Here is a 21,604-nt window from a genome sequence, read left to right as displayed (position 1 = left end):
TTTGTGCGCTCTGGCCAAGGGGGGAGGGGGAGAAGGGTGGGGAGCTTAAAACCTATAAGACAAATAGGAAAAGGGAGAGAGGAAGACTATCCCAGGGTGGTGTAAGTACTCTCCCACCCCCTTCCTTTCCTCGGTAGTCGTCCTCCCTCCAGTGAGCCCCTGGGGTCCAGACAGGGGAGGGTCTAGGCAAAGGCACGGGAACAGGATCACATGCCCTAGCGTCCGGTCCTAGGGCACACACAGGCAGAAGGCGGCTCGTGGTTTGTCCACTCTCCTCCATCTCTCCTCTCCTTGGCTTTTGTGTTGGTGCCTCGGAGCTGCAAGGAGGGTGCGCTGGAGGAGGAGGGGGCCTAGGGTGAGAGGCACCCCCTTCACACACGCGCGCGCGCACGTTGCCAGTGCACGCACACACGGGCGGACACACACTCACAGACACGCACACACACGCACAAAGCTCGCTCGTCTGGAGCGCACTAACGTGGCACTTTCTTTGTGTGGAGCCCTCGAGGGGGGTTGGGGCCCCAGTCCGGTCCCAGGGAGATGGCGCAGCCCATCCTGGGCCATGGGAACCTGCAGCCCGCTTCAGCCGCTGGCCTAGCATCCTTGGAGCTCGACTCATCGCTGGACCAGTACGTGCAGATTCGCATCTTCAAAATCATCGTGATTGGGGACTCCAACGTGGGCAAGACCTGCCTGACCTTCCGTTTCTGTGGGGGAACCTTCCCGGACAAGACTGAAGCCACCATCGGTGTGGATTTCAGGGAGAAAACCGTGGAAATCGAGGGCGAGAAGATCAAGGTGATCCAGCTGGTCAGATCTGGGAAGGGAGGGAGCTGGGAAGGGGCTTCGCCTGAGGGATAGCTCTAGTGGTTGCAAATGCCCAGCATTGGCTGAATAGAAGCTTGCTGAGCCCCAAGAGCCTCCACACTTCCTCATCCCTTTTCTTCTCTCTCACTGAACCTGGTCCCCACCTCACCCAATTTTTTTAGTACAAGTGGGAGTGGTTGCATTCTTACCTTTTGCCCTGCCTGACAGTTTGTGCCAGGAAAAGCATGTTTGATTTCATCCTTGACCCTGACCTACTGAGCAGGAGCAGCGGCACCTGAGGGCAGAGAGAGGCGGGAGGCATCCCTTGGTTCTAGTCTGTGGAATGGATCCCAAAGCACTTTACACAATCTTGAAGTCTCTTATACCTCTTGAGTGCCAATAGGCTGAAAAAAAACCCCCACTTTTGCTAAGCCAGGTGGCATCAGAGGGAAGGAAAGCATGGAAATCCACAGAGAATGAAAGCTGCTTATTTTAAATTGCACTTTATTAATTAAGATTAGGACTGAGTTGGAATTGGGGTGGAGTAGGGTGTTTATGCACAAAGCCATGAACCCTTTTAAGGATTGAGACTGAATCACCTGGTGGACCTTTCTAATAGACAAAACTTGTTCTTGGGGAACAGTCTTTCTCAAATGATATTTTCTTTATTTGTCTGGGGGTACCTAATGAATGAACTGCCCATAACTCATTCTGTTGGTATTGTTCAGAAGGCCTTTGTAAAAGCTGCTGAGCACCTTAACCGAGGGCCAAAGAAAGTGCCTTGTTCCCCCATTAGTTTATCAAATAGGCTAAGTACAAAATATTCTTGTCTGATCATTTGTACTCACATTTAGTTCAGAAAAGGCAGAAACTCGATAGGACAGAAATATGTCAATGTGCAAAGGGTGGCAGGAGGGAGGACATGGCAAGGGCAACTTGCCATGGGAGGAGAACGGGGCAGGATGATGGAAAAAGAAGCTCCTGAAAAGCACTAGGGGGTGCTGGGGATATAGCTTACTTGATAGAGTGCTTGCTTCACATGCACAAGGCCCTGGGTTCAATCCCCACCAAAAAAAAGAAAGAAAGAAAGAGGCACTAGGGACACTGGAGACCCTCTGGACTTACAGTTGGCCTTTCCCTGAGCCTATGGTCAAACAGCCAAAGAAACTGCAAGGCCACTGTTCTTAGTGAAGTGGAGAGAAAGACTGAGCAACTGGGGAGACTGATGAAACACTCCCAAATATGCAAGACTCCTTGATTATTAAAATAAATGTGGGTTGTTTTTTGTTTTTTGTTTTTTTTTTTTTTTGGTACCAGGGATTAAACCCATAGGTGCTTAACCACTAAGCAACATCCCCAGCCCTTTTTATTTTATATTTTAAGACAAGGTCTTGCTAAGTTGCTTAATGCTTTCCGAAATTACTGAGGGTGACCTCAAACTGCAATCCTATAGCTTCCAGAATCATTGGGATTACAGGTATTTGCCACCATGCCCAGCTAAAATGAATGTGTTTAAAATGGCTTCAGAAACCAGGCCAAGGCACTAGATGTCAGGAAGATGAGCAGTTCAATATTGATAAGGCAGAGTACTAGGGTCTATATTTTGAGTTGTAGATGGACACAGTACCTTTATTTTATTTATTTATCTTTATGTGGTGCTGAGGATAGAACCCAGTTCCTCACAGGTGCAAAGCAATCACTCTACCACTGAGCTACAACCCCAGTCCAGGAAGATAGAACATTCTTTTGAAATTGTGATCTTTTTTCTTCTTGCATTTTTTTTCGGGGGGGGGGGATTGCTACACACCCTTTTAAAGTCAAGGTAGTTAATTATCCCTATATTTTCCTGGGACTCTCATTTTGATGTTTGATGTTCCTCTAGTATGTCTAGCTTCTTTAATGTAAGGCTGTAAGATTCTGTAATGTCTAAAATATGCTTTTTCCCTGAAAGTGGAAATATATGGATGGGCTCTTAAACTCTCAAAAATCCTTAAATGTTGATACCCTGGATTTAAAAGTGGGAATTAAATTCATTTGAAATTTGGGTGGAGGATAAAGGAAGTATTGGGGAGTCTAGGGAAGGGGAAAAGAAGAGAGGAGAGAAAGAAGTATGAAAGTGAGGAATGGGAGGTGAAGAATGGACCCTGCTTGCTACCCAATGGCCTCGAGGAGATTTTTAAAAAATGTTCTTCCCTTCCAATACCCTTGTGCTTAGCCCAACTAGGTTTCACAGCCTCTGCCAAAGATTCCAGACTTTTTCCCAGAGGGCAGAGCCTGTGACAGTGTGACTCACTAGAAACAGAGCTCAGCACACCACCACGTGCAGATAAGTGCTTAATATGGGCTTTTTTGGGAAGATGATATTTTCAAGAGGACAAAGCCTTGTGACACTGCTCAAGGAGGAGCCCCTCTGAGGGCAGATTCTGTAGGAACTCTAAGTGGAGTATGGGAATGGGAGATGGGAACCTGCTTCTTGTAAAGCTGCTTCAACATCAAGGCCAGAGCCAGCAGTCAAGAGACCAGCATGTCTTTGGGAAGATAGAAGAGCCTGGCAGCTGGCACATGATCTAGATAGGAGAAGATTTTGCTTCATCAGCTGGCTGACCTGGAGTTTCTCAAGGAACAAGTGCCAAAACCATGCTAGGAGATGGCTGCCAAAGGGCTTCTCCCTTCAGGGGAGGGAGAAAAGTCCAGTGTGACAAGTTGAGATAGTCCTAGACCACAGCCAGCAGCAATACAAGGCTGTCAGGACATAAAATCCCAGCCCTGGCAGGAGAATGCTAGAGAAGTCTTAGGGAGCTCTTGTCCTGTGCCCAAGGGTAGGGTGTGGTCTCTCATGGACTGCCTCCCTGTGTCCCAGAATAGGACATAAGACAGTGCCTACTGGGAAATGACTGATTTGCTGTAGTTGAAGCTACACTCTTAATCACCAGGGCCATCCCTAGGGGATTGAAGCCCCATTTGGTCTCTCCTCTCACTATGATCCCCACCCCCACATCATCACAACATTTACAATCCAGTGTTTCCTGGTGAAAATGACCTCAAGAAGAGCAACACTAGTAAACAACTTTGGTTTACTGAATTAACAAGGAGCCCAGGCTAGGCACTTTACATACATTGTCTTATTTGATACTCACAGCAACCCTAGGAAATTAGGACTGTTATCATCCCTATTGTACAGATAAGGAGATTAAAGTTGGAAAAGAAATAACTTGCCCAATGACACATGGATCTGAGCTTCTGTCTTTGACTCTCACTCTCGAGCACTTTTCCCCTCTTTCTATCTTGCTTTCCTTTTAACAGGGTCAGGATTTCAACCCAGATTCAGAACCCATGCTCTTTACCTCTGTGCTATGCTCTAGGTGGAAATATCCAGTCTCTAGATTGGGAAGTGTGCTCAGGGGGAGGCAGCCAGTCTTGCCATCCCAAAGATGTATCCCAAGGACCCAGGAGCCTTCAAGATGTCTCCTTCAGGGCTGGGCTTGTAGCTCAGTTAAAGAGTGCTTGCCTAGCAAGGATGAGGCTCTTGTTTCCATCTTCAGCACTGGAGAAAAATAATTCAGAGCACTTAGAGTCCATGGGTTTTGCTTTTTGCACCTTGGGCATGAGAATTAGAACATATTCTGAGATAGAAGAGAACTTAGAGATTCTCTAATCCATTGTAATAATTTTATAGATAGAAAACTGAGGCTCAGAGAGAGAGAAACATGCCCAAGATCAAACAGGAGCAGGCCTGCAACTCAAGTCTAATTTCCTTTCTTGTGCTATTTTCATGCATCATGCTTTGAAGAGCATATAAATCACCACTAGTCCATCCAACCTACAAGGTTACCTGTAACAACACACAGAGGGACATCATATGGGAAAGCTGACAGCTTTTCCTGATATCAGTCTAAGAAGGGTGGAGGCATTGCCTAACCCTGAAAGGTAGGATGGAACTTCCCTATGTGTCTGTCACAGGTTTAACTAAACCATATTGAGTCTGCCTCAGTCTAAAAGCACTGGAAAGGGCTGGGGATGTAGTGGTAGATCACTTACTTAACATGAGTGAGGCCCTGGATTCCATCCACAGCACCACAAAAGAAGAAAGAAGAAAAGAAAGAAAGAAATGAAAATGAGGAAAAGCCTCAGAAAACAATGAATAGGGTTTGGGGGGTAAGAAGTAGAAGGGAAACTCAGAAACTAATTTTTCAGCCATTATTGATAAATTTTTCATGGAAGAAGCCCTCCTGTTTAGTTTGTTTCCTTCACCAGGCTGGGTAACCTTTCTGTCCCAGCCCTCAGAGCCAGTCAAACTGCAGGTCAGTTGTGGCTGTGGCAGGTGCAGCCTAGGACTGTGGATTTCTCTTCCTCTGCTGATCACTGAGAACAAAACACTGTCTTGGGTTACTATAGCGAATGGATGGAGGCTGAGCTCAGTGTTCCTCAGAAGCTGCCTGCAGTCAGAATGACATCATGTCTTCCTTAGGGCTTCTGAGCTTCCTCCCATCCTCTGCCAGTTAGCTTAATGGTTAATTATCCATCAGTGTGTGTGTGTGTGTGTGTGTGTGTGTGTGTGTGTGTCTCCCTGGCTGCTGCTTTTTCTCTGTGTGTTTCTCTTTGTCTCTGTCCTCCTTTGCCATTCTGTATCAGCTTTGTGTGTGTATCTTAGATGCAGATGGACAATCCAGCTAGTTGAAAAAGGATTTCTTTTAAACTTTTCCCATCACCCACTGGGGTGTCCCCCAAAGGTTAGAAATGTATTTGTCTCCCTTTTTTGCACTTTTACCCTCCCCCATCAGCCTCCAACAAAAGGACATTCATGCCTCATCTGTAGAAAGATATGTTCCCTAGAGAAAAGAAATACCCATGTCAGCTAGGAGCACCTGCAGGGGATGCAGGGCTTGCTAAATCTTGCATAGGCAGGGATAGCCCCAGGAAAATGGTTAAAACTGTTCAATTGATCTTTGGCAGTTCCCCATGCTGTGCCCTGCAACCATCTTCTGGCACCCACCTGCCTCCAGCCCCCCATGGCATGTTGACCACATTCCTCTCTGTCTCCCCACAGGATTGCCCTTGCCTTGGCTATATTTCAGTTTGGAGAAGCCAAGCTTTCTGTGCTTTCCAGGATGAAACCCAAAAGATCCAAGGAGCAAGACTAATGGGGAGGGCTGCTGAGCTTTCAGAGAATAACAATATTTACAGAGAACTTTACATTTTGCAGAAGCTCTTTCTCATATTATTTCACTGGCTCATCCCAGCCACCATGAGAGAATGAGTTCCCAATGTGCAGAGGAAGAAAGTGTGGCTCAGTTGAGGGTGGTTAAATTACTTTCTTAGTCTTTTACTCAGATACTAAGGAGAAGAGCTGGAATGATGCCTTTCCAATAGCATCCAATCAGTTGTCCATCCAGATTCAGTGGTGGGGTTTCTGGGCTTCTCAGACAGTTGGTCCTCTATATCCATGGGTTCCACATGTAAGGATCCAACTAACCAAGGGGCAAAATTATTCGAAAAAGTGCATCTGCAGCTGGGGCTGTAGCTCAGTGGTGGAGTGCTTGCCTAGCATGTGTGAGGCATTGAGTTCGATCCTTAACACCACATAAAATAAATAAGTAAAATAAAGGTATTTTGCCTATCTACAACTACAAAAAAAAAAATCTTTTTTTTCAGCTGGGTGTGGTGGTGCATGCCTGTAATCCCAGCAGCTTGGGAAGCTGAGGCAGGAGGATCACAAGTTCAAAGCCAGTCTCAGCAACTGTGAGGCACTAAGCAACTCAGTGAGACCCTGTGTCTAAATAAAATACAAAATAGGGCTGGGGATGTGGCTCAGTGGTTGAGTGCTTCTGAGTTCAATCCATGGCAATGAACCCCCCTTGGCATTTAAAAAAAAACATGCATCTGTACTGAACATGTGCAAACATTTTTATCATTCTCCCCTAAATAATACATTATAACAACCATTTTTTTTAGCATTTACTTTGTATTAGGTATTATAAATAATCTAAACATGATTTAAAGAATATGGGAGGATGACTATAGGTTATATACAAATATAACAGCATTTTGCATAGTGGACTTGAACTTCCACGGTTTGGGCATCCTCCAAGGATTCTAGAACCAAGCTGCTGGGGATACTGAGGGCTGACTATATTTAGTCATAATGTCATGTACTTACAAGGAATGTTAATGCTCACATGATAGCTACTGCTATCTTCATTTATGCAGATAAGGACACTGAAGATAGGGAAATTAACTTTCCTAAGGACACCCAACAATTACATAATTTGGGCCATGAAATGCAGACACGTTGATTTGACTCCACTATGCCCCACTGGCCCTCTGAGAGAAATGAGGATCTGGGGTGTGTGTGTGTCTAAGAGGTTGTGGTCATCCCTGCACACAGGGTAGAGGTGATATTTATGGAAAGGACATGGGCCAGGGGTTATAAAAATGGCGAGAAGAACAGAACACTGAACCCCAAAACACAAAGAGATCATTTCCCATATCTGGTGAACCTAACAGCTATTGCTCCTTTTCTGAGGGCTCTGAGACTGCACTGCTGGGAGCAGCCTGCTTCCAGGCTTACCTCTCACCACAGACAGGGGTGCAAATAACTTAGATTAGGTTTTTAAAGAGCTGGATTGGGAGCAATGCCTACTGTTGAAATTCTGAGCCTCCAAATAAAAGCTTCCAGAAGGAGGCTCTTGATAGCAATACCCTTGGAAAGGCAGAGGAGGTCTCCAACAGAGAGGGCCCTCCCTGCAGTTCCGGCAACTTGGGTGGTATACACAATTAGGAAGCCAATGAAAAGCCAAACAGCCAACCTTACTCAGCCTCAAACACCTCACACACTCCCACCCTTGTTCCTGCTAGTGGCAGGTATTTTTAGAATCCTGAGCTCATGGTGTTAAAGCATCTGCCACATGCCTGAGGGCTGATAGGGATTCAGCCTTACTCAGAGGCAGGAGGGAGAGTTAAGACTACTGGGGGGCAGGGTGGGAAGTGGAGATCAGGAGCCAAGTGGTAATGATATTCCTGGGCTAGACCTGCTCCCTTCCCCATGACCTCCAGTCCTCTCTCAGCCTACTTCCTCTTTCATCCTGTTCAGAGCATCAGAGAGGTGGAAGAAATGAAAATCTTTTGTCTTTGCAGAAGCAAATCCATCTTCAAGGACATAGGTTTTTCTATGTAACAAAAGTCATATATTCTCTCTGAAATGGCCCTGGCAGATACCTAGACTGCCAGACTGTTTGTAGTTTTGGTGGCTCAGGCCAATAGTGCTTTTGATGATAATGAAAACCTTGATGGTAAGTGATCTGATGTAGAAAAAGACTGCTTACAGTCTAGCTGGAGAGGTGCCAAGAGCACTGAGGAGACAATCAGAGAACACAAATATATTCTAAAGGGTATGATACAGACTCAAAATGCAAAAGAAATTCCTAAGGAAAAAAAAATTGTATAGAAAGTGGGGAAAGTAGCCAGGTGCAGTAGCACATGCCTATAATCCCAGTGGCTCAGGAGGCAAGTGGATCACAAGTTCAAGGCCATCCTCAGCAGCTCAGCAAGACTCTAAGCAACTTAGCAAGACCCTGTCTCAAGATAAAACATAAAAAGGGCTGGAGATGTGACTCAGTTGTTAAGTGCCCCTAGGTTCAATCCCTGGTACTGGGGGGGGGAGGGAGGGGGGAGGGGGAGAGAGAGAAAGACAGAGAGAGAGAGAGAGAGAGAGAGAGGGGGGAAGGGAGATTTAGAAAGTTTGAGGAAGAAGAAAGAAGATGGAGATATGAGCTTAGCCTTCAAGAATGGGTGGGATTTGGATAGGGCAAAGAGGGGGCAAGCAAATCTACAGTAGAAGGGTGGACTAGCAGGATCAAATGAACCAGGTGTAGCTACCTGAATAGTTTGAATCCAGGTTGGGAGAGTCAACTTATGGCAGACAGAAAATTTTCCATTTGAAGTCACACACAGTAGAGGGCCACTATAATTTCCTGAAGTATAAGATGACATTCAGATACAAGAGGGATTTGGGAAGGCTAGTTTGAAAGTAGCATTCAGAAGACAGTGGAGTGGATATATCCAGAAATCAAAAGAATACTGTAGTCCAGGAGCAAGGAGGCGAAGGTCTGACCAAGGGACATGAAAACTGAAATAGAAGAGGGGGTTATGTTGGAGACATTTGAAGTCATGTCAGTAGAGGATGATGAAGGAGATCCAGGACAATGAAAACTGATGTTCAGAACGATGACTCTGGGGCCCTGTAAGATCTTCACTCAGCAGAGTGATTCAATTATATTTACTAGATTATATTTATGGACCACTAACTCCAAACAAAGGCTGTACATCGTTTTAAAAGCCATAGTAATCAATTAGTGGCCATAATCAAATTTTATTTGATAGCCGAGAATTGTATAGGGCATTGGGACCATCACTCTGAGCATGCATGTCTCTTGTCCAAGATGTTGGATGTATAAAGGGCAAAAGGATTGGGCTTGAGTGTGTGTGCTCTTTGTGCATGTTAGTGATACCAGCTTTTTTTCCTTTATAAATTGGTCTTATCAAAAAAAGCCAGCCGGGCACAGTGGCACATGCCTATAATCCCAGTGACTTGGAAGGCTAAGGCAGGAGGATCACAAGTTTGAGGCCAGCCTCAGCCACTTAGGCCCTAAGAAACTTACTGAGACCCTGTCTCAAAAAATAAAAAGGGCTGGGGACACTGGCTCAGTGGTTAAGCACCCCTGGATTCAATCCCCAGTATAAAAAAATAAAAAAAGGTCAAAGTGCAGAAGAAAATTCCAGTGACTTAAATAAATTCAGCTGAAAGGTGAGATTTTAACACTAACTTTTCTTTCTTTAAAAAGTAATGTAATATGGCTGGGGATGTAGTTCTGTGCCAGCCTAGCATGAAAAAAGGCACAGGGTTCAATCCCTAGCACTGAAAAAAGGAAAAGAAAAAGAAAAATTTTCCAAATAAAGCAATGCATATTTATGGTAGAAAACTTGGAAAATACAAAAAAAGTCACCTATAGTCCTGCTGCCCATAAATATATATAACCATTAATGTTCTATATACACTTCCATTCTTTCCTATACACGTTTATGTTTAGTGTTTTATTAAAAATCAAGACAATAGCATATGAATTTTTTTGGTGGTGTTGGGGATTGAACCCAGGTTTTCTACCACTGAGTTATACCTCCAATCCTGAAAAAATCTTGTATCTATTCTTTTGTTTTTCACTTCCTTGTACTTTGTGAGCATTTCTCTTATCATTTATTCTTTGGAAACATTATTTTTAATGGCTGCATAATAGTCCATTGAATAGCTATACACTTTTGCTTCCTAGTGAACATTTAGATTGTTTCCTGTTTTTAGAAGAGTATAAATAATACCACGGTTAAGATCTTTGTGCAGAATTTTGAGCACATCTCTATTACATCTTTTGTATAGATTTCTGGAAGTGGGATTACAAATTCCAAAATTTGTGAGTATTTCTTGGATAATATTGCCAAAGTACCCTCCAGAAAATTTGACCAATTTATGCCCCAGTGTTTAAACTAAAAGCCTTCAGATTTTCAACTCTATTTGCAACTAATAATCTTAAGAAAAACTTGACAAACCCTAAAATTTCTGTCTGTACTTTGATAAGTCCATTCTGCTTATCTGTCAAGAACCACTTCCTATGTCAGGGCTTGTAACCACATTTTCTTTTTTTTTTTCTTTTTGTTTTTTAGTTGTAGATGGACACAATACCTTTAATTAATTAATTAAATAATTTTATGTGGTGCTGAGGATTGAATCCAGTGCCTCACACATTAGGCAAGCGCTCTACCACTGAGCCACAATGCCAGCCCCTGTAACCTCATTTTCTTATGCTACAAGACCATATTTTCTTTTGTCTGTTTATGTTTCCTTTTCTGACTCTATATATGGATTTTTGTGTCTTCCAGGTTCAGGTGTGGGATACAGCAGGTCAGGAACGCTTTCGTAAAAGCATGGTTGAGCATTACTACCGCAATGTGCATGCAGTGGTCTTTGTCTATGATGTCACCAAGATGACCTCCTTCACCAACCTCAAAATGTGGATCCAAGAATGCAATGGGCATGCTGTGCCCCCACTAGTTCCGAAGGTGCTTGTGGGCAACAAGTGTGACTTGAGGGAACAGATTCAGGTGCCCTCCAACCTAGCCCTGAAATTTGCTGATGCCCACAACATGCTCTTGTTTGAGACATCAGCCAAGGACCCCAAAGAGAGCCAGAACGTGGAGTCAATTTTCATGTGCCTGGCTTGCCGATTGAAGGCCCAGAAATCTCTGTTGTATCGAGATGCTGAGAGGCAGCAGGGGAAGGTGCAGAAACTGGAGTTCCCACAGGAAGCTAACAGTAAAGCTTCCTGTCCTTGTTGAAACCAAATGTTGTAAATACAAATTATCACTGGAGTTTTTTCTTTCCCTTTTTCTGTGCCTGCATAATGCTGACACCTGCTTGTTTCCATACAAATTGATATCAAAATAAAATTTGTATAGATTATCACACGGCTTTATGTTTTGCTTTCCTCCTAGAAGATATTTTTTTTCTTTCTTTTTGCACTACTGTGGTTTGAATTTGGAGCCCTGGTGCATGCTAAGTAAATGCTCTACCACTAAGCTACACCTTCAGCCCCAAGAAGACATTCCAGATTGTAATGAGCTTGCCCTACTATAGTGAAATACTCATGCAAATGCACACTCCCTACCAGACTTTCATGCTACCTGAAATACCCATTGAATCATTTCATTGGGACTAATTCATTCTCTTGCTCAGTGTCATCAGTGGGTAGAAGAAACACCCAGAGGGGATGACACATAGGCCAGATGTTTTTCTAGAAAGACAATGCAGGTGGTCAGGTAGAAAAGTTTTGAAAGGAGATGTGGACACAGTATTTCCTAGGAGTGTGCCTTTGGATGTACAGATAGACTGTTCTCTTCTTATTTCCTAAAGTTTAAAAATAAAAAGTATACAGTAGTTAGATCCTGTTTCCCGTTTTTTACCAAGATGGCTTGGACACCAAAGATGTCACCCTGTCCTCCCTTTTCCTTTCTTGGATGGGACAGGGCTGAAGCTAGCAAATAGCTATTATGCTCCCAGATTTTTTTTGGTACTATAGATTGAATCCAGGGGCACTAATCACTGAGACACAAGGGATATCCCCAGTCCTTTTTTTATATTTTATGTAGAGATTGGGTCTTGCTGAGTTGCTTAGGGCCTCACTAAGTTGCTGAGATGGACTTTGAAATCATGATCCTCCTGCCTTAGGCTCTCAAGCTGCTGAGATTACAGGTGTGCACCACTGCACCTGGCTGCCCCCAGAACTTTGTTGGATGGTATGGAATATGTTACAAGAGACATGTCCCCTATGTTCAAAGGCCCTATAATCTAGTCACAGGGACAATGTACAACACTAACTACCTGAGAAGAAGAATTAAACAACATCAAGTCCAAGGTTGTACTATGGGGATTGAAAATACTATGTTCTTGGGGCTGGGATTGTGGCTCAGTGGTAGAGTGCTCACCTAGCCTGAGTGAGGCTCTGGGTTCCATCCTCAGCACCACATAAAATGAATAAATAAATAAAATGAAGGTATTATGACCAACTACCACTAAAAAATAAATACTAAAAAAGAGAAAATACTATGTACTCAACATCAGGGCAGGCTTGCAGAAAACCAAATGGAGTTATTGTGTCTATTGAATATAGTGTAATTTTTGTTTGGTAAAGAGGAGGGTACTGGGCAAAAGTAAGGAGGTAGGAATGTCTTTGGGGTTGGATGGGAGGACACCTGGGAGTCTTGCCCAAGAAGAACCCTGGTGGAGAGCTGAGTTTGGAAAGGATCTGTGCATCAGGGAGAACTATTTGCACCTGGTTTTTGAGACAATGGGAGCTTTGGGTGGTCCTTATAAAAACTGGCTAGTAAAGGCATATCTGCAACAGCCCCAAGAAGATGGGGGAGGGGGGCTCCTTTGGGGCCCCTCTTCTTGGAATCCCACTGTGAGCAGGTCCTGGGATGACAGCTCCTGAGCTGTTTCCTGTTAGGAGTATGCAGTTCTGCTCCCAGACAGCAAAGGGTAATGCACACCAGATGTGCTTCCCACCCAAACAAAGAGCCTGTCTGGTCCTGCCTGGCTCATCCCTGCAGCACTCTCCCATGCTCATTTAGCCTCAGGCTCAGCTCAGTCCCTGGTCTGGTTCTCATCTCTGCCTGGTTCTGACTTCCGCCTGGATTCGTCTTTGGAACCTACTTAATATCTGGATTAGAGCTGGTCTTATCAGTTGTCCCCACACAATTCATTGCCCCTGAATGTCACCCAAACAGGAGGAGGGGTCCTGTTGACTGTTGATATGCTGATGGGTTAAACTCTAGTTACTATGCTTCTTCTGGAGGGGAAACCTCATGACCTTGTCTCATACTCTAGGTGCTCCAAGCCCAGGACACAACCCGCTGTTTTGGCACTTTTTGGCCCAGCTGCAGAGGTGAGCCACCTCTCAGTGACTTCTCTAATGGTCACATTTTGATCTGGTTCCTGGTTCCACTTGGTCAGGACCTCTTTCTGCTGTAGCAGGGCCAGGTTGACAACATTCCAAGTCCTCTAACCAGGACTGCCTCTTCTTCGACCTTGATTAACTCCAACACCTTCCAGGCAGCTAACAAAAATTTACCAAGCACCTATGTGTTACTATTCTAAGCCCCAGAGATACAAATGAGTAAAATATACATACAAAATGAAACCCTGTTGTCAGAGAGACAGACACTAAACAAGAATGAGATATATAAGAAAGATCATTTGAGAGAATGACAAGGACTCAAGGCCATAAGACAGGGTAAACTCAGAGAGAGAAACATATTAGATAGCAAGGTCACAAAAGGCTTCTTTGAAGAGAGAACATTTGAGCTGAGAATTGAATGAGAAAAAAACAAACATCTGTGAGATCATGGGGACAAGAACCCCAATCAGGGGAAACAGCAAATATCAAGACCCTAAGACAGGAATGAAGCTGATATGTTTGAGGGACAGAAAGGGACTAGTATGGCTGGAAGAGCAAGCAAGGGAGACAGTAGTGGGAGATGAATTAGAGAAGTAGGGGCTTTGTAGGCTTTGACTGGGATTTGTGTGTGTGTGTGTGTGTGTGTGTATCTATCTATCTATCTATCTATCTATATCTATATATATATATATATATATATATATATAGTTGTCAATGGACCTTTGTTTAATTTATTTTTATGTGCAGTGCTGAGGATCAAACCCAGTGCCTCACACATGCTAGGCAAGCACTCTACCACTGAGCCACAACCCCAGCCCCTGATGTTATTTTAATTTTATTTTTGGTGCCAGGGAATGAACCCACAGGCATTTAACCACTGTGCCACATCCGCAGTCCTTTTTATCATTTTTTATTTTGAGACAGGGTCTTACCAAGTTTCTCAGGGCCCCATTAAATTGCCGAGGCTGGCTTTGAACTTGTGATTCTCCTGCCTCAGCCTCCTGAGCCACTGGGATTACAGGCATGCATCACCATGCCCAGTAGGATTTGGGCTTTTTAAGTGCAATAAGGAGCCAGTGGATTTTAGCACCATCTAGACTCAGTAACCTTCAGAAAGATTCAGCAGGCTGGCTGAATGCAAGAAGGAAAAGTCTTATCTTTCAGCTCCTCTGAGATTGATAGACACCCCTTTCTGGGTGATTCCTGAGTGTTTGCCTCAAGGATGCCACTTCCATGCCTGGGTCCCACCCTAAAAACCAGGCTCTGAAAACTTCCCCTAGACTGTCAAGGCTCTTGTCATTGTGCTGTGAACAGCAGACATTCACTGACCTGCCTATTATATCTTCTGTGCCTCACTTACCTGATCTTACCCCTCCTCACAGTATGAGATTGTTCTCCCCCAGTCACCTGGCAACACTCAAAAAGTTCTGGGGCTCACCATGTGTTTCCAGGAAACCTGAGAACCTCCAGAATCCACCAAGACCTCCTTCCAGTCCATTGGCAGGGTCCCTAGGTCCCTTTCCACAGGGTAAGATGCAGGGGAAGATGGGACCCTAGTTCTAGTAAGGTCCCTTTCCAGGTCCCAGCACTGACTCATGGTAACAGAAAGTGGCATGATGGTGCTCAGGCATCCCTTGTGTTGAGAGAAAGGATTTGGAAACAGGCTGAACCCAAAGCATACCAGAAGGCTAGAGAACCTTGTTGCTGTGATGGAGAGGAATGGAGGCATTCAAAGGAAGTTGGTGTTTCCAGGTTCCTCATTTGATATCACCGAGTTTCTGGAATTAATTATGATGGCCACTGCCTCTCCTCTATAGTTCTTCACTATCTAGACCTGTCACCTTGGGATCTTTTCTAGTGCTACAGAACAGAATTAGGAGAAATAACTACACTTAAATGCTTATTATGTGCTGGCACTGTGGTAAAACTCTTGACATTCTCTCATTATCTCTTTTAATGCTCTTTTATTAATCTATGAGGTAGGGATGATTTCTGTTTTGTAAACAAGAACATGATACACTGACCAGATACCTCCAAGAAGCCTGATTGTCTGACTGAAGTGTCAGTCTCTGAGCCAAAGGAGTCCCTAAAATGTCCTTGCATTGGACAATAGCTGGGGACCACACAGCCAGCAAGACTTGCTGTTCAGGCTTTGGGGCTGAAGGATCTTGCCACTAGGCTCTCCAGAGCTGTCCCTCCCTTCAGTATCTGCTCATTTGCTCAGGCCCCCAGATTCAGCCTGAGGATTTGTTCTGGCTGAGCTCAGTGAGGCTTAACATGATCTCTGCTGGGTCCTGCAATCAGAGCCCAGGGCCAGAAGCTGCTCTGAGCACCATTGCCTAGAGCAGGGCCAGGAGGGATCCCCAGTAAACACCTGAAGCTCCACCTGCAGGGGAGACTGCAGCCCACCTGAGTGTATGCCGGGAGTGGGGGAGGGTCTGAGCATGTGCTGAGAGCTCCATGGAAAGCAAGGTTCAGCTTCTTCTGAAACCCTGACCCAAAGATGTAGACAGAGGCCAGCATTTATTCTCTCATGACACTGGGGGACAGAGTTGCTATCTTGCTTCATAGAGGCTCCTTTCTACTGGTCGTACCTCATCACTTCACTGGAAGGGGCCTTGCTCCCTCTGGAAGAGCTGACCTACTGTCCTGAACCACCTAAATTCCCCTGAAGATGTCAGCACCATTCAAAGGCAGCAGTCTCCTACATGAAAATCTTGTTCTGTCTCTAAGCCCTGTTGACTATGTTCCTAAAGGTTGGTTCTGGGGCATCAGGACTGAGATGGAGATCCCAGAGATACTCCTGGACTAGTGATTCCCTAATGATGGTTCATAACCTACTTCAGGAAATCTATGGGGCACTTGTTAATGAACAGATTCCTGAGGCACCAGCCCCAGCCACTCTGATCTATTAACTCTGGGTATGGGGACAGCAAAATTGCACTTTATAAATGTCCACAGGTGGTTCTGATGTACCTCCAGGTGTGTGTGTGTGTGTGTGTGTGTGTGTGTGTGTGTATGTGTGGTATTATCCCTCGGCTTCCTGATGAGCTCTAAAATCAGAAACTGTTTCCTGAGCCAGAGATTCAAAACCAGCTGTGTGAACCCTAGAGTAAGCTGGGTAACCAGGGAACTCAATCTAGTGAAATAGATTCTTTCAGGCCCTAAAAAGAATAAACTGTTCCTGTTACACCCATTGTCCTTGGGCTGTTTGCCTGAAACTAGTAGGTAAGAGCCTCTTAACTACAAGAGACAACTGAAGACCAATCCTGAGTATAAACACTTTCACACTAAGTACCACTCTGGATGAAAGGCAAGAGACAGAATAATACAATGAAGAGATTTTGCACGTCTGCCAAGCGCCTCCTGCTGGTAAGATTAGTAAAGGCAACAGAGTATTTACCAGACATTTTTCTGACTAGTACTGAGCATTTTCTGAAGGAAATAATCCTGGTCCCTATTTGGACACTGAGACACCTGGAACTTGAATATTACTTTTATAAAAGGAAATGGGCCAGGTGTGGTGGCATATGTCTGTAATCCCAGTGACTAGAGAGGGTGAGGATAACAAGTTCAAAGCCAGCCTCAGAAACTTAGTGAAGCCTTATCTCAAAATAAAACAAATAGGACTGGGGATGTGGCTCAGTGATTAAGCACCCCTGGTACCAAAATTAATAATAAATAAGGAAATGGGCCAAGAGTGTCCTAAAACTACCTCTGCCAAATCATGAGAGCTGAATTCTCCTAAGGGGAGCCTGAGAACTGTTAGGAACTACTAGCCCAGTAGGAGGGATGGAGGAAGGGGAGACATTGAGAAAGCACCTCACCTGCACAGGGAGATGTATTTTGGAGCCAAAGAATTAGGCCTGATACACTGGGAACACAGAGAGCTTCCCCTAGGCCATGATGCAGTTGAATTAGATGAAAAATGGACTTTGCCGGGGGTGCAGTGGTGCACACCTATAATCCAAGTGACTCAGGAGGCTGAGGCAGGAAGATCACAAGTTTGAGGTCATCCTCAGCAATTTTGTGAGACCTAGTCTCAAAATCAAAAAAGCAAAAGGGCTGGAGATATAACTCAGTGGTAAAGTACCCGTGTGTTCGATCACCAGTACAAAAAAAAAAAAAAAAAAAAAAGAAAAGAAAAAGAAAGGAACTTCATGCCAAGTCTGGATCCAATTCAGCTCTTTGTACTTGATCTCTTCCCCAGCAAAAAAGTAAGTAGTGTGACTCTCCGAAATTAATCTTACAGTGTGTGTATGTGGTGCTGGAGATTGAATTTAGGGCCTCACACATGCTAGACACACACTCTACCAATGAGCTACATCTCCAGTCCTTTTTATTTTGAGACAGGATCTCAAAATAAAAAGAATTGCTCAGGCTGGCCTTGATCTTGTGATCCTCCTGCCTCAGCCCCCTGAGTTGCTGGGATTATAGGCATATGCCACGGTGCCTGGCACAAGATATATACATATTTTTAATCATTTCAAAGTCCTACAAAAGGAAACACTTTACTATTGCTATTAAATATTTTCATAAAATTAATAGTTTGAATCTCAAAAACAAGTAAATAGTATTGGATAAGTACTCAAGATTTTTGGATGTGAATTTCTGTAAGTGGATATGTGTGTGTGCTTGAAACTGAATCTAGAGACTTGCACATGCTAAATACTCACTCTACCATTGAGCTATGCACACTATTTACAAAGTATGGACATTATTTCTAGACCTAGGTACCTTCTTTTACAGAAATCAAAGTGTTACTTTTATGAGAGTTAACTGTGCTTGGGAGTAATTGGGACAATTCATTTCTCAGTGTTAAGTCCTTGTTTCTGTTGTCGGAAACAGTAGCATTTGGCATTCTTTCTTTCCTCCAACTTTATTGAGGTATACTTAACAAATAAAATTGTAAGTTTGACATGTACAATGTGATATTTTGACATATGTCAAATGATTACCATTCAGAATTCATTTTCTCCTAACAAATTATAAGTGATGTGTAGGTCTGACCAAAATAGAATCACAGAATCCCAAAACTCTAGAACAAGTTAGCATCCATGTTTTACAGAGTACTTAAGAGTTTTCCAGACAAAATCACTTTTCTGGTGTTCCTCTCACATAACTGACCACTCGGTTTCTATTTCTTTATTCCTTTTCATCTTCTTAAACTCTTATTGTCTTAATGCTCCAGAACTCAGTCTACAGACTTTATTTTCTCTATCCCTTGGTGGTCTTGTATTTTTTAAAAATAAAATCAATATTATTGACAGCTTGGACCTCTCCCTTAAGCTCTAAACTCATATATCCAAATGTTTATGACATTCCCCACTTGGATACCTAATAGTTATCTCAAACTTAAACATGTCCCAAACCAAAGTCCTAATCTTCTCTCCCTAATCTGCTCTTTTAAAGTCTTCTATGTGTAAATTAATATCAACACTAGTTGCCCAGGCTAATGACCATGCTGTCCCACACATTTTTTTTTCACATTTTACACTGAAATTATCAACAAATTCTGTTGGCCTAACCTTCAATATATACCCCAAATTGAGTCACTTATCCCCTGTGCCCTTTCCATCCTAGTCTAAGCCCCCATCACCTACCATCTGGATTATTATAACCCTGATTATGCCCTTGGATTGCAAGCAGCTTGTTCTCAAGACAGCAGCTGGAGGGATCCCATTAAGACTGTACTTGAGAAACTTTCTTTTGAGGTCCAAAGGATTGAACCATCTTGCTCATGCTTGACAAATGCTCTACTACAACTCTTCTTAAATTTTGAGACAGGGTCTCACTAAATTTGCCAGGTTGTCCTCAGTCCTCAGACTTGTGATTTTGCCTGCCTGAGTCTCCAGACTAGTTGGAATGACAGGGGTGTACTGCCATACCTTGCTAAAATGATTCTTTTACCTATTCATCGTCACCCCTTGTTTGAAAGTATGGCAGGCTTGTTCTCAAAATAACTAGAAATTTGAGGAACATTCATAATTTCTCTATCTGATCCTGCCTTTTGATTACCAGGAAAACATCCAGCTCTGAGTTACACCTCCAGCCCTTTTAATTTTTTTGAGACAGGGTCCAAGTTGCCCAGACTGACTTTGAACTTGGGATCCTCCTGCTTCAGCCCCACAAGAGGACTTTCATTTTCATTGTTTATCAAGGTATAATTTATATTACCCCATTCAAAATCTACTAATGGGGGCTGGTGTTGTGGCTCAGTGGTAAAGTGCTTGCCTAGCATGTGTAAAGCACTGGGTTCGATTCTCAGCACCACATGTAAACAAATATATAAATGTTCATCAATAACTAATAAAAAATTTAAAATATCTACTAATGGCTTCCCAACACAGAATAAAAGCTAACTCCTTTAAACTCCCTATAAGGCTCTCTTCTACGTGGTCCACATGATCTCCCAAGCCATGTCCTATCTGCTACCGCTTAGCCTACAGATCTTCTGCAGTGCCATCAATCTTGTGTTTTTTAACCAGGCACGAGCCTGCTTCAGGGCCTTCTCCCCAGCCCTTTCTCCCATCATAATCATGTTAGCTGTAGATTTTTATTAGGTTAGGTTAAGGAGGCTTCCTTTATATTCCCAGTTTAATTTAAACAGTGATGTTAGATTCATATATCATAAAATTAGCCATTTTAAAGTGAACGATTTAGCGGCAGTACATTCACACTATCATGCAACCATCTCTATTTAGTTCTAAAACATTTTCATCATCCCCAAATAAAGTCCCACACCCATTAGGCAACTGCTTTCCATACCCTGCTCCTCCAGCTCTGGAAACAACTAATCTGCCTTTGTCAGTATGAATATGCGGATTCTAGATATTTCACATAAGTTGTATTATAAAACGTGACTGTTAGTGACTTTCTTTCACTTAACATGTTTAAAAGGGTCACACATGTTGCAGGATGTAACAGTACTTCATTCCTTTTTATGCTTAATAATATTCTATTTGATATTCCACAATTTATCCCTTTATTTGTTGATGACATTTAGACTGTTTCTATCTTCTGGCCATTGTGAATAGTGGTATATAAACACACATGTGCTGGTATGTTAGTCTCTTCTTTAATTTTTTTTTTTTTTTTGGTACTAGAGATTGGCCCCAGGGATACACTTCCCACTTAACTATATCTTCAGGTTTTTTTTGAAACAAGTCTCACTAAATTGCTGAGGCTGGCCTTGAATTTGGTGAACCACCTGCCTCAGCCTCCAGAGTCACTGGGATTACAGGTGTGTGCCACCAGATTTGGCTGAATTATTCTGGCTATATACCCAGGAATGGAACTGCTGGGTCCCATGGTAATTCTTTTTTTAAAAAAATACCTTGGGGGCTGGAGATGTGGCTCAGCGGTAGCGCGCTCGCCTGGCATGCGTGCGGCCCGGGTTCGATCCTCAGCACCACATACCAACAATGATGTTGTGTCCGCCGAGAACTAAAAAATAAATATTAAAAAAAAATTCTCTCTCTCTCTCCCCTCTCTCACTCTCTCTTTAAAAAAAAAAAATACCTTTATTTGGGCTGGGGATGTGGCTCAAGCGGTAGCGCGCTCACCTGGCATGCGCGGGGTGCTGGGTTTGATCCTCAGCACCACATAAAAATAAAAAAATAAAGATGTTGTGTCCACCGAAAACTAAAAAATAAGTATTAAAAAATTCTCTCTTAAAAATACTTTATTTATTTATTTATTTTTTTTTTTTAAAGAGAGAGTGAGAGAGGAGAGAGAGAGAGAGAGAGAGAGAGAGAGAGAGAGAGAGAATTTTTAATATTTATTTTTTAGTTCTCGGTGGACACAACATCTTTGTTGGTATGTGGTGCTGAGGATCGAACCCGGGCCGCACGCATGCCAGGCGAGCGCGCTACCGCTTGAGCCACATCCCCAGCCCAATTTATTTATTTTTATATGATGCTGAGGATCGAACCTAGGGCCCTGCACATGCTAGACGAGTGCTCTACCACTGAGCCACAACCCCAGCCCCTCCCATGGTAATTCTATGCTTAATTTTTTGAGCAACTGCTAAATTATTTTCTATAGTGGCAGAACCATTTTACATTTGTACCAGTAGTATATGAGGTTTCCAATTTCCACTTCAGGGATTTTGTTCTTGTGCCATTTTTCTAGGCAGTACTTCTGATACTACTTCCTCATTTCCTTCAAATTTACTCAAATGTCTTCTCAAGGAGGTCTGCCTTAATGGCAACCACTCACCCAACCCTCAACCCATATATATACTCTTGTTCCCTACTTAATTTTTCTCTATAGATCACCATTCAGAATACTATAAA

General features: G+C 43.4%; 1 protein-coding gene across 3 annotated transcripts; it reads left to right on the top strand.

The window, feature by feature from the left end:
* The first annotated feature begins 540 nt into the window (after positions 1-540).
* On the top strand, positions 541-11,190 carry Rab33a (RAB33A, member RAS oncogene family). 3 transcript variants are annotated; one of them, XM_077794025.1, is made up of 3 exons: positions 541-810; positions 7,409-7,413; positions 10,735-10,911. In XM_077794025.1, the coding sequence occupies exons 1-3, from the start codon at positions 541-543 to the stop codon at positions 10,841-10,843; spliced, it is 384 nt and encodes a 127-aa protein (XP_077650151.1). In that variant the 3' UTR covers positions 10,844-10,911. The 3 variants fall into 3 exon arrangements, with proteins under 3 accessions (XP_077650151.1, XP_077650150.1, XP_026269601.1); XM_077794024.1 differs by lacking the exon at positions 7,409-7,413 and having other exon boundaries at positions 541-798; positions 10,741-11,190; XM_026413816.2 differs by lacking the exon at positions 7,409-7,413 and having other exon boundaries at positions 541-798; positions 10,735-11,190.
* The last annotated feature ends 10,414 nt before the right edge of the window (positions 11,191-21,604 follow it).

The sequence above is a fragment of the Urocitellus parryii genome, chromosome X, assembly GCF_045843805.1.
Source record: "Urocitellus parryii isolate mUroPar1 chromosome X, mUroPar1.hap1, whole genome shotgun sequence".
Classification (NCBI taxonomy): Eukaryota; Metazoa; Chordata; class Mammalia; order Rodentia; family Sciuridae; genus Urocitellus; species Urocitellus parryii.
The sequence above is the reverse complement of the archived record's forward strand: the minus strand, read 5'-3'. Positions and strand labels throughout refer to the sequence as shown.